We start from the raw sequence: 12,871 nt of genomic DNA, 5'->3' as shown, positions 1-12,871 counted from the left end.
CAGAGGAATTAACTGGACTTGGAGAGGCATCTCTCCCAAGCCAGTAAGTAGCGCTGGGAATATGTTCCCCATAATGGGAAGGGGATAAGCGTGACTCTCTGGTTTGTGCGGGCAGCAGGAGGTGGTGCTCAACCTCTTCTGCTCCGGGTGAGCTGAGTATTGCCATGACTTAGCTCTGGTAGCTCTTCTTGGTGGTGCTTTTCGGTACAAACCTCATGCTTGAGCTGCTTCCCGCGCCGGAGCTGAATCCCCCGACCAGGCGGTTCCCGTTGCTGGGGCTGGCACCGCTTCCCCCCACACTGAGCCTGTTGCTGAAGCCTGACCCCAGGCCCAGCGTGTTCCCACCTCCGTAGCTGCTTCCGGATGAGACCACGGCTGTGATGGGAAACCACGGGCAGGGGATTAGTTTCTTTGGAACAGTACAAAGAAATTTTGACCTTTAGTTTCACACATTCATGGTTTTTCTTGGATGTTCTGCCACTGCCTGTATTTCATGCATCTTATTCTCTGGCTTTTCTTCCTATCCTGTAGCCTTGGATGTCTGGACAGTCTCAATGTACAAAAATTTGTCAAGTTCAGAGCTGGTCAGAGAAAAGATGTATCAGGCTTTTTGGCCTCCCCAGTCCCACAGAGCACTACAAATGCTGAATTTTTGTGCTGGTAACTACTAGCCGTGTAGCTCATTTTCATTGTCTCAGCCTCAGTTCCAGGTACATTTAAGGAATAATTCAATGAATACTCAATCTATTGCTTACGCGCCAGATTACTTACAAATATTCACTGCGCCAACACCTTCTCCAGCCAGCCTGGAAGAGAGGACAGAGAGGTAAGGGCTTGTTATTCAGGACAATTTCAAGCAACAGCTTGGCACTGGGGACACTGGATAACAGCGTGGTCTGGGGCGTTAAGGTCTGATGATGAGCATCCGACAGGAATTGAAATGACACCTGTAACTGCAGAGAAAACACACCCCTATCCTACGCAAGGTTGTGTGGCCCTTCCCTCTCTTGTTGCAAGGCAAATGTGAAAACATCTATGAGTTTGGATATTATTTGGTTTGCAGGGGGAGCCACCCACCTGGTCTCCTCGCCCTCCAGCAGCTTCCTGTAGGTCGCGATCTCGATGTCCAGGGCCAGCTTGACGTTCATGAGCTCCTGGTACTCACGGAGCTGCTGGGCCAGGTCGGCCTTGGCTTTCTGCAGAGCATCTTCCAGGCCAGCCAGTTTTTCTCCCCGCTCTGCTCAGCATCTGCGATGGCCATCTGCAAACTGGTGCCCTGCCAGAAGGGGAAATAGGTCTGGTGACTGCTCAGTGGGTTTGGACCCTGATTTCCAGGCATCCTTGCAAGGGTACAGCAAGGCAGTGGAGATGGAGGTGCCCCCATGCTTGGAGGGGTCCTGTACTCCGTACCTGTTTCTTTACACTCTCAATTTCTGAGTGGAGCTGCTGGATCATGCAATTCACCTCCGAGATCTCCGTCTTGGTGTTGTGGAGGTCGTCCCCGTACCGGCCAGCCATGAGCTGCAGCTCCTCATACTGAGGTGTTCAGGGAGATGGGACACCAGGGCACAGTCAGATCTGGGCGGGAGCTTGAACTCATTGGTAGAGGCTGACCCTGCTCTGATCCTCTCTGGACTGGGTCTTTTGTCTCTTTCTGTACTCAATCCAAGCTCTTCCTCATGAGCTTTAGCATATTTCCTTCCTCCCTCTATCTCCTTATGCTCCTCTATCTCTTGTTGTCAAAATGGCATTTTCACTTGCCCAGAAACTAAACGAAATCCTACACAAATCGACTTGATTTTACACCCTACTCCCGTCTTCTCTCTGCTTGCGCTCGCCAGTATGAAATAGCCTTTGTGAAATGCCAAATAAAATATTTTCTAGCTCACGTGGTTAATTTTCACATCCTCACCTTGCTTTGGTACCAGGACTCAGCCTCTGCCCGGCTCCGATTGGCGATGTCCTCGCACTGCGCTTTGACCTCTGCGATGATGCTGTCCAGGTCCGGGTTTCGGTTGTTGCCCGTGGACAGGACCACGGAGGTGTCGGAGATCTGGGCCTGCATCTGAGACAGCTCCTGTAAGTCAAACAAATTTCGTTCTCAGCCCCAAACGTTTCACTGTTGTGCTTGTCCCAGCGATGATGTGTGGTAGAGGGGTAGGAATGGGGAGGACCTGCAGCTCTGAACAGTGCTCGCAGGCTGGTTTGATCCCGTTGGTCCCAGGAAAATGGGGAAATACTGAAACTGGGAAAGTTGAGAGATTCTTACTGCTTCGTAGAGAGCTCGCAGGAAGTTAATCTCATCTGTCAGTGCATCCACCTTGGTCCCCAGGTTCACCTTGTTCACGTAGGTGCCATCTGCATCCTGGAACCACGACAACAGAGGTAGTGAACCAAACCTTGCCTCTCTGCGTCCTTGTGCAAGGACCAGTTGTCATTTAGTACGAACCTTTGGAGACAGACCAGAGCTGAAGACTTTCTTGACCCCTGTGCCTTTAAACAGATCCAAGAGTGAACTGTTTTCTTCCCTCCACCTTTGTAGGGGGCCGAGGGAGGGATGATGTCCATAAATCTAAGCAATTTTTGACATGTCGGAAGCCACTGAGTTTCCCTTTTTTTACCAGTGCAGACAGGTATTTTGGACAATGCTTGAAATAATGGAAGTTTCTTATTGTGTCTCCTGCAGGGAGGACCAGGAGGGCTGTGGAAGGTGGGATTGGATACAGAAAGGCTGCAGAAATGGCAGAGCATCTAGTGGAGTGATGACAAGGTATGGATGACCCAGATCTGGACTGGTACCTGGGGGACCAGGACTCACCTGAATTTTGGATGAGGGGCCTGAAACAAGAACAAGCTATTGCCAAGGACTGACACACTGGCACAACTGGGTGTTTCTGCTTCAAGGAGGGATGACTACCCGTTTTCTAAATGCCTTGCCCAGCTTGGCACTGCCGGATAAAGAGGGTTATTTGCATGCAAATACATTTTGCCTTTAAAAAGTGTGTCCCTTCTTTGTTGGTGGTGCCTCACCTTCTTGAGCAAAACAAAGTCATTCTCTGCAGACGTGTGCTTGTTGATCTCCTCTTCATACCTGTTGGGAAGGGGAGATGAGCATCCCTGTACAGGTACTGCTACCCCCCCGTCCACCGTAAGTGTATGGAAATCCCTCCTCCACGCGTTCATTGTAGGGTGCTTGCGGAGAGACTAAAGAGTCTGTTCCAGGGGGGCATTTACCACCGATGCATAGAGCTTTGGAGGGAACAACACAAACGGCTGCCTAACGATGCTACGTCCTTGCTACATCAGTGAATATTTAGCCATAGCGTTGTTAGATACGTGTATCTCGCCGATTATGATAGGAAGACGGCACCCTTGGGCTAGGTGGTGGAAGGAGGCCATGTAGAAAAGCTGCAGGCCTTCATTAAAGGCACGTTTTATCCTCCCAGAAGTTTTTGCTGTGAATGGGAGTCATGTACTCTCTAAATTTTCTCAGGCCGGGAGGGCTGGGTGGAGCCGTAGCTGAGCTCATCACCGCCACACCCGGGTTAGTCAGATGAGCCGGGATCTCTGACGCCAGCTCCCGCGGTGGCTTCGGGAGGGCTGGGGATGGCCGGGGAGGAGGGAGGATGATGGCATGGGCAAGGAAAGCCAAGGTCTGGATCAGCAGCACCACGCAGTCCCGTTCTTGGGAAAGGATAAAAACCAGCAATAGCCGTGGACCGATGCCCAGCTCAAATGAAATGATTAAATGGGGGAGATGAAAGACAGGAGTTCAAAGGAAGGAGTCCGTGCAGCTAATAAAACATTAGCCTTTCATGACCCTTTCATGGGGGAAGATTTCTTCACATCAGGAATATCCAACCCTTAAAATCATTTCCATTAAGCGAAGTCCTAGCCTGTATATAGATTTGTGGGTCTCTCAGCTCTTAGCCACGTAGAAGAGGAAAACTAATTTGGCGTACGTCTAACTTCTAATTGCTGTATGGGTTAGTATTTGACTCAGAAGAGCAAAGCATTAGGAAGGTTACTTTGGGATCCACAAAGTTTAAAATAAATAAGCCTAAGAAGAGCGAATTCCTAGGAAATGGGGCCAGAAGCAGTGACGTCCTTTTGGTAGGTGTGGGCATCGTGGCCGCAATGCAAGGTGATGGTCCCTGCCCAGCAACGTGTATGACGTACTTGAGCTTTTGCCCAAAGATTCCCTGATCTGGAGCCAGAAGGAATATTTGCCACTTTGTCAGACGCAGGCCAAGTATTAAAGTCTGAACCTCTTCTATGATGTGACCAGGTTGTCAAAGGCTTTGTGGTCTGAAGTTGAGAAGTCGTGGCGTACCCAAGGGTCTTCTCTCAGCTGAGCAATCTCTGTTGCTGCTCCAGACTCTGCTAATGTTTGGCATTACTTTTCAAAATTTAAAAGTTCTTTCACCGTAGATCTGTGGTGAGAACAGGAGGAGGACACTCTCTGACCCAGTTAATCAGTAGCAGTATTGTGCTTACTGCTGGGATGCATCTGAAGTCAGCTCCCTGGAACTTGGCTGTTTAGGCTAAGCTCAGTTCTTTGGGGTTTCTTCTGTAGCGGATGGAGAAAAGGATATTTATCTCCGGAATGTCATTTATCTCATCCTAAAATGAATTAAGGAATTCCAGATGGCTGCGTTGTAGCAGACCCTGAGGTCTTGCTTGGCTAAACTGACACAGGACCGATATTTTTTTTAATTTTTTTTTTCTCTGTTAAACGTTTCTGTTCTGAAGGCACAGAGAACCGTAAAGAAGAAGTCTCAGAGCAGACCGTGGATGATGATTGTTCTTCCCCGAGGCAGTCGTTTCTGTTCTGATGCCACTTTCGGGCTCAAGGCAGTGTTGGTAAAGGTGGCAGAAAGTGTCAGACACATGATCTCCCGAGAAAGGGAGAGCAGAGGGGTTTTGGCAGAAGGCGCGTGTCCTTGTTTTGAATTGCAGCCTGCGCCTAGCTCTCCTCTCTCGTTTTTCTGGTTCCAGATTGACAATTTAAGCTCCTTACTTATTCACGTCCATTAAGCCGTGTATCCCTTGTGGGCACGGTAGCAGACACTAGCGCTTGACAGATGTTTTTCCAAAGTGCAGTGAGTGGATGAGAGAGGGAACACCTCCTCCGAACGGCCGAAAGAGTTAATGAGCTGAGCTGAAACCCTCGCCAAGCTTTCAGTGGCTTTCCATGGAGTGGAAGCTAACTCTTGACTTTTAGAAGTACTAAAACTATCCTGTGCATTGATATTAAGAGACATTATAATAAAAAAGAAAAAGAAAAACACTTAAGCACATGCATGTTTCTTTTTAGACAATTTTTCTCTCCTGGAAAGGAACCCACATCAGTAAGAAATGTGAGTGTTCAGGGTGCTCAATAGTCTTGTTAAGATTTGGGTTTCATCCTGGTCTGTGTTAAAATGACTGCTCGGGACCTGAAATCATTTGGAAAGCTCTGGGCAGACGAAGCTTTTGAGGAGCTGCTCCTGAACGCCTGTGGATGCCTGACTGTCTGAGCCTTTTGCAAGCTTTAAAGAGTTCACCTGTCCCTGCAAAACAATTGTGTGTGTTTCGCAAGGGGGAGAGTGCTGCTGCTGACATTTATACAGCAGCTAAAGTGAGGGGAACAGAGTCACTTCAGTCGTTTCTGAGGTCTCACAGCTTTGGGGTTGCCTTGGGTCTTCTAACTCATCCAGGTAGAAGATAGAGTGAAGAAAAACTGGACGGGTTTCTTTCTGTGTGTGTGTTGCTTACCTGATCTTGAAGTCTTCAACAGCATCCTGCATAGCCTTCAGCTCTGAGCTGAGCTGCAGCCTGTCCCCTCCTAGAGCCTCGAGCTGTCTCCTCATGTTGCTGATGTACACGTCAAATATAGGTTCAAGGTTATTTTTCACAATTTTTGGTTCTTTCAGGAGGCTCCATTTGGTCTCCAGTACTTTATTTTATTGCTCCAGGAACCGGACCTGAAACCCATCAGAACAGTTTAAATCATTTGGCACCATCAACTCAAAACCTGCCTCACTTTTCATGAGATGGGGGCTTTAATGTGAGGTGGTTCTTGGTTTTCTTTCATGTAATTTAAAGCGGGCTTTGGATGGGCATGTCATCAAAAGATCATTGGTAGGAAGATTTGGGAACAAGGAGCAGTATTCAGCTGCAGAGAAACCTGGAAAAATAATTTGCACCATATCCAGACTGTCTATAGAGCGCTGACAAAACGAGCTGTATAGACAGTGTGGATATGGCAGCAACAAGCTGAACAAAATCATTAACTCTGTGCATTAAGGATTTAGAAGTAAATTTATGATATTGAGAGCAATCCTGACCCTACTCTGAGGCAATGACAAACATGCCAGGCAGGATGAAGTGTCTTACCTTGTTGATGAAGGAGGCAAATTTGTTGTTGAGGGATTTGATCTGGTCCTTCTCCTCCTGCCGCACCCTCTGCATGTTGGGGTCAATCTCCAAGTGAAGAGGTACCAAGAGGTGTTGGTTGACCGTGACCTCTTGAGTACCTCCAGGGCCACATCCTCCTCCAAACCCAAACCCAGCTCCACCAACTCTGTATGCCACCCCACCATGACCTGACCCATAACTATGTCTAGCAGAACAATACCCTCTGCTTATGGAAATCCTCTTGCTTGCCCCTAGATTGTGAAGACTCCTGCTGCCAAAACCACCGCTGATCCGTCCCACGCCTCCACTGCTGCTGTGGGACATGGACGTGGAGCTGGAGCTGCTTCGGTTAACCGGCATAGCGGCAGAAGCAGTGAGTCCTGCTGACCTAATGCCAACTGACTTCTGTGCAATCACTCGCTGGTGGCAAGAGCAGAGGGGAATGAGACGAGACAGTGGATGAGTAGAAATCTTTGGGAGTTTGGATCAGGAGTCCCCTCTGCCTTTTATCCTTTCGGAGAGCTGGGCTTGCCCGCAGAGGACCGAAGCTCGGTTGCCCTGAGCTAATCGGTTTGGTATGCTGGCACGTGGCCACCTTTCCCAGCCCGTTAATCACCAGACTCACTAATGGAATGGGCTGGCAACCTTCAGGCTCATAAAACTAACCAAATTTTCTAACTTGTGTTTTTCAGAGTGGGGATTACTGGTGCGGAAAAAAAGATTATTTACATCCAGAAGTTCCCTTTGGGCTTGCTTTTAACTTGGTTAGTGGTGTCAGTGCCCATTTAGTTTAATGCTGATGGGCCTGAAGTTGCCACCAGAGGGAATCCAGAGATGTTGAAAATGCCAGTTTGACGTGCTTTGCTAAAGAAAAAACCTGACTTTGCTCCCCGATTGCCAGCCATCTTGGGGTAGGAGCAACCTGTCCTGATCTAGGCAAGAAGTTAGATGTCTTGGTCTGCACTCCTCATCTTTGTCATCTGCACAGAGGTGCTTCTGGTAAAGACGATGATTTGGGAGATACCTGTGCCTTTCTGTTGGCTACAAAGGGAGCCTGGGTGCTTTGCTTAGGCAAAATGCTGAATGATGTGATAGCTAAAAGTCCCCCCAGATACTTATGGTCTCCCAGAGAGAAAACAGCCTGACTTATAAAAGTCCAGGTCATCAGATGGCTGTTTGATGCTGTTTAAATAACAAACTAAATACCAGTTCTGCTGGTGTCAGTGGAAATATGGTCCAGAGATGCCGGAGAAAGATGGGCAGGTGTTGAAGAGGGCAAGGCACTTCCTTCGCAGTGGTGTGTTACTGTGCTTAGATTTGGAGGATTAATGAAAAGCTGAGGTTTATTGTATTGCCTTCTCTTTAGGCTAGGAGTCGGCGTGCGCTTAATGTGCGTCACGTTTACCTCTAGCGCTTTAGTCACTCGTCAGGGTTGTGTCAGAGACTGAACCAGCACAATCTGCTGTGGTCATCGCAGCGCATTGAATTTTTTTTTTTTTCTCCTTAACGTGAGCTTTGGGGCTTTTGTAATTTGTCTCTTGTTACTGCTATCCAGGAGATCAGAGAAGGGGAACTAAACCTTCTTTACCCTCAGGGTCTTTATCTCACGGCCTATGTCTGGGGATGTTATTCTTCCAAAAGAGGGTGAGTTTGGGGGTTTAACGGGTCTTTTCCATTTCTAATTTTCCATTTCTAATTATGGTAACAGCAGTGACGGCATTTTATTAGCCCCTGCAGCTCCTGCATGTACAGAACAGCATGAGCTGAAGTACTTGCTTTCTTGGGAAAAATCAGCTTTATATCCCTACATGACTCATCACATAAAACCTTGAAAGATTACAGGGGTTTGGGCACGATCAAGGTGCCATGAAAACGCTGAGATGCCGTAATATAGAAATTAAGGTGGAATGAGGTTTTCTCTAGTGCCTACTAGGAAGAGTAGATATTTGCCCATCCTGTGGAAGATACTGATGCTATAAAGGTTTTCTCGCACAAATGGCAATGGGACATCCAGTGGTGTTTCTGTTGGATATAAGAGGTGTCCATGGAGTTGCAGAGGGTACAGAGGAAGGACGACTCCTGTGTGTCTGACTTTTCTTTACCTTCAGCTGTATGCTGCTATGTCAACCACTCTTATCCCCAAAGTCCTATAAAGTAATTAGAATTAAAAGGAGGACGCGACAGAATTCATTCCATGTGCCTTTTATTAGACAAACACTGGGAAACGAGGATTTCAGAGAACAAACAGGAGCATGGCATGTTTTATATAAATAAGGACAGACAGCTTTGACCTCCCAATCTTTTTGCAAGTAACAAGGGGTAAGGATTGCACACAATACGAGAGGAAACTCGGCACACACTAGCTAGCAGTGCTGATGTCTGACTTTAATAGCATCTCTTGGTTGAAGAGGTGGTGGAGACGTACTTCGTGCTGGAACTGCTTCCACCGACCACGCACGACCCGGCTGTGCCTTGTCCGCTTCCAGAGCTGAAGCCCGTTCCCCCAGCACAGACCCCACCTCCAACACCACTGCTGCCTCCAAAGCTGAGGCAGTTTCCACTTCCATATCCCGTTCCTACAGAAGTTCTGGTCACAGCTGCAAGAGGAAGAACACCCTCTTTAGAAGCATCCACAGACAGTGGGCTCTGAGTAGCAGGGAAACAAGTGTAAAAGTTGCCCAACTATCTTTAAAAGTTACTTACAGATATTCACTGCGCCAGCACCTTCTCCAGAGAGCCTGTTGGGGAGAAAAACGAGCCAGTAAGAACTCAAGGGGAACCCATGAATGGGAGCTGGTTGAAAAGACAGGAGAATTTCCCTGGAGTATTTTTGGTGGAAGTCAGAAAGTTTGCACGAAAGGCTGCCGTCTTCCAAACAGCTCATCTTCACGGGCCGTCGCTTGCCTTTAAAGAGGTTTCAGGTCTTCTGAATGCAGGAAGTCTAAACCTGACAAAGGTCTGCGGCTCCATTGCCCCTCTGGAAATTGGGATATAAAATCGCACCCACCTGCACTCCTCGCCCTCCAGCAGCTTCCTGTAGGTCGCGATCTCGATGTCCAGGGCCAGCTTGACGTTCATGAGCTCCTGGTACTCCCGGAGCTGCCGAGCAAGGTCTGTCTTGGCTTTCTGCAGGGCTGCTTCCAGCTCGGCCAGTTTGGCCCTGGCATCCTTGAGGGCCAGCTCCCCGCGCTGCTCGGCGTCCGCAATGGCTGTCTGCAAACTGGCGCACTGTGGAGGAAAAATCAGTGGTGGCATTCCTCATCTAGGACATAGACCAGTTCTTTGTACCCTGAGGTCTAGATGCTTTGGGCTAACATCTGTAGGTGTGATCCTCGGGATCATCGAATTGATCCGTGTTCTGTGCCAGGTCACAACCTGGATTTCATCTAACGCCACACCTCTTAGCGTCTCCTTAGGTTTACTAATATTGCGTGAAGTTACTTTTAGTGACGTTACTGCATTGAGATAAAGGCTGTTGTGTTCTTTCCTGATCCAGCAGAACTCACTGAGCTGCGTTTATTTTTGTTCCCTGGAGCTGGCTGGACAACCGAGAGGTTAGACCACAGCAAGAGTTAAGTCTTTTGCATTTATGCTGCTTTTTACCTGTTTCTTCACGCTGTCGATTTCAGACCGCAGCCGCTGGACGTGGCGGTTGAGCTCGGAGATCTCCTGCTTGGTGTTACGGAGGTCGTCCCCGTGCCGGCCTGCCGTAGCCTGCAGCTCTTCGTACTGTCACAGGGAGAGGAACAACCAGTCAAGGTAAAATACCTTGGTTTTAGAGCCAAGCAGGATGTGGGCCCGTGGGTGTTTGCACTCAGAAGTATGCGTACGTTCTCACTCCCAAATTAGCGCTTCCAAACTTTAGAGGTTTGTGAAATCTGAAGACATCCTGTGCTACAAAAATCACACTGGGATGCACCTTCTGGGAGGGGTGGGGGAGGGAGTGGAGATTTGGGGGAGGGAGTGGAGATTTGGTGAAGGGAGTGTGGTTTTCCCATTGCAGAAGCCTTCCTAGACGCTCACCCTAGACTGGTACCAGGACTCAGCCTCTGCCCGGCTCCGGTTGGCAATGTCCTCGTACTGCGCTTTGACCTCTGCGATGATGCTGTCCATGTCCAGGCTGCGGTTGTTGTCCATGGTCAGGATGACAGAGGTGTCGGAGATCTGGGTCTGCATCTGAGAGAGTTCCTGCAAAAGCAGTGGGTATTTCGGTGGGTGAGACACGAACGTTGCTCAGAGGGAGAAAACCCCCCAAGTTAGAGGATAGACCTGGGTGGACAGAGTGATTTTTCCAAGAGTTTCAGGCAGGGTTAAGACAGCAGGTGAAATGGAAGAAACATTAACTTATTTAGTGCAACCAAGCGGAAAATAATCAGTCCTGAGCCTCTAAAGTGGGAAAGGAAGGCAAGGACATTGAAAACTGAGAGAAGGGTGTAGATGCTGGTGCTTACGGCTTCATAGAGAGCTCTGAGGAAATCTATCTCCTCCATGAGGGAGTCCAGCGTGGCTTGCAGCTCTGTCTTGTTCATGTAGGCAGCGTCCACCTCCTAGAAGAGAGAGCACATCACAAAAATGAAGTGGTTTTCAGAGAAGCAGAGGAAAAGCTGGGCAATGTGTTTCTTGCTGTGCTTGCGCAGGGCTGGGAGGCACAGTGTGCGTGCACCCACCTTCTTCAGGATCACAAATTCGTTCTCGACAGCTGTGTGCTTGTTGATCTCGTCTTCGTATCTGCGGGATGGAAATGGAGGGTTGCTCTAGGCTTGTAAAAAAAACTTATTTATTTTCAGGACCAGCCTCTTATTTTTTTCATATGTGCAGTTTTGTACCTTGGTCTCTTAGCCCTATAACTTTCTGCCTGTGGCTTGTAGCCGTGGGTACGTGAGGCTGAATAAGTTTCGTGTTAAACTTAACCTGGGCCTGACTCAGGTGACGTCAGCAAACAGGCCTGCTTTCCTTGTTGGATGGCACGGATGCAACAGAGAGCTGTCGTCTGTCGCAGCCCGCCCTGCTCTCCAGGCAGACCGCAAACGGATAGACTTACCTGTTCTTGAAGTCCTCAGCAAGGCTTTGCATCTTGTTCAGCTCCCCTCCCAAGTTCTCCTTGTCTGTCAGCAAGCTGTTCAGCTGTCTCCTGAGGTTGCTGATGTAGGTCTCGAAGAGGGGCTCAATGTTGTTTCTGACTGTTTTGTTCCCCTGTTCTTGCAGAAGGGCCCACTTGGTCTCCAGGACCTTGTTTTGTTGTTCAAGGAATCGGACCTGGACAGAGAAAGGAGATGTTTCAGAAACAGTGATTTTAGGATGGTTTTCCTTAGGGAGGCAAGGTACAATCCTGCAAGGCTTCGCTTGCTGAAAGATGGGAGCTCTCGGCCCTTGGGGAAAAGCTGACCGTTTATACCGGCGAGCAAGCATTGCACATCTGAGGTTAGCATTCCTGCTCTCTTTGCAAACTCTGCTTCCTTACATCCTCTATCGCTGTTTTCCCCCTGTTGGCTGGTCTCCTCTCAGCGTTAATGTGAGGGACGAACGGTCTCAAAGCTGGAACCCCTCAGGTTTTATGCCTAGGCTGCTGATGTTAGAAATGGCAGTGCAGGAAGAGCAAAATCGCTGCCAAAGGTACAACTTCCCCTTGTTTGTGCTTCCCCACTGAAGGATCAACACAGCATGACCGAGAAATCTTATGTCTCACCTTGTCGATGAAGGAGGCAAATTTGTTGTTGAGGGTTTGAATCTGATCCTTCTCATCCTTACGGATACTCTGGATGTTGGGGTCAATCTCCAGATTGAGAGGTTTCAGGAGGCTCTGGTTGACTGAGACTTCATGGATGCCCCCAGCTGGGACAGCAGGGAATCCAGGGCCACCCATGCCACCACCAAACACGAAGGCACCACCAACCGCACCAGCAAAACCACAGGAGATCCCAGGGCCAGCACCAAAACCTGCAGGTCCATAGAAGCCACCACCTCTTCCAGCTACAGAGATCCTCTTGCATCCACCAAGACTGTAGAGGCTCCTGCTTCCAAAACCTCCAGCAAATCTTCCATACCCAGCAGCGGTCCCGCAGCTTCCACCTTGGGATGCAGAACGTAAGCAGAAGCTGGTGCTGCTGGCATTTGGGATGAAGGCAGAAGCAGCACTGAAGCCGGTTTTGCTCTGGTTCCTCGCAGCGCACTGGCGAGACATCTCAGCTGATACGAGCAGGGTGAGAGCAGTAGAAGGACTGAAGCGGCGAGGACGCGGATGAAGGCAGGAAGGTGAAGCTGTGCTCCCTCAGGTCGAGACTGGCCCTTTTATACCCTTACTGGCTGGGGATGGGTCTGGCGTGGTGCTCATCTTACTGATTAACTGGGCTCGGCACACCCAGCAGCAAGGCGGACGGTGAGTTCAGCGTGAGCACAAGCACTCACAAAGTGCAGGAGGTGCATTTTTTTGTGATGGTCATGATCTGGCTGTCGAAATATCTGAGAAAACACT

The 12,871-nt window shown here is 49.1% G+C and overlaps 1 protein-coding gene and 1 pseudogene across 1 annotated transcript; both read right to left on the bottom strand.

Moving 5' to 3' along the window:
• Positions 1–169: 169 nt before the first annotated feature.
• Positions 170–8,353, bottom strand: LOC104342971 (keratin, type II cytoskeletal 75-like; annotated as a pseudogene).
• A 431-nt stretch (positions 8,354–8,784) lies between these two features.
• Positions 8,785–12,580, bottom strand: LOC104342964 (keratin, type II cytoskeletal 75). Its single transcript, XM_009946724.2, has 9 exons — positions 12,086–12,580; positions 11,441–11,655; positions 11,067–11,127; positions 10,851–10,946; positions 10,423–10,587; positions 10,003–10,128; positions 9,407–9,627; positions 9,103–9,137; positions 8,785–8,996 (listed from the first exon to the last, which is right to left on the bottom strand). Exons 1-9 carry the CDS (start codon positions 12,578–12,580, stop codon positions 8,785–8,787), a joined length of 1,626 nt encoding a protein of 541 aa, XP_009945026.2.
• Between the last annotated feature and the right edge of the window lie 291 nt (positions 12,581–12,871).

This window comes from Leptosomus discolor, chromosome 27 (genome assembly GCF_034619465.1).
Source record: "Leptosomus discolor isolate bLepDis1 chromosome 27, bLepDis1.hap2, whole genome shotgun sequence".
Taxonomy (NCBI): Eukaryota; Metazoa; Chordata; class Aves; order Leptosomiformes; family Leptosomidae; genus Leptosomus; species Leptosomus discolor.
Note: the sequence above shows the minus strand (reverse complement) of the source record. Positions and strands in the feature narration are given on the sequence as shown.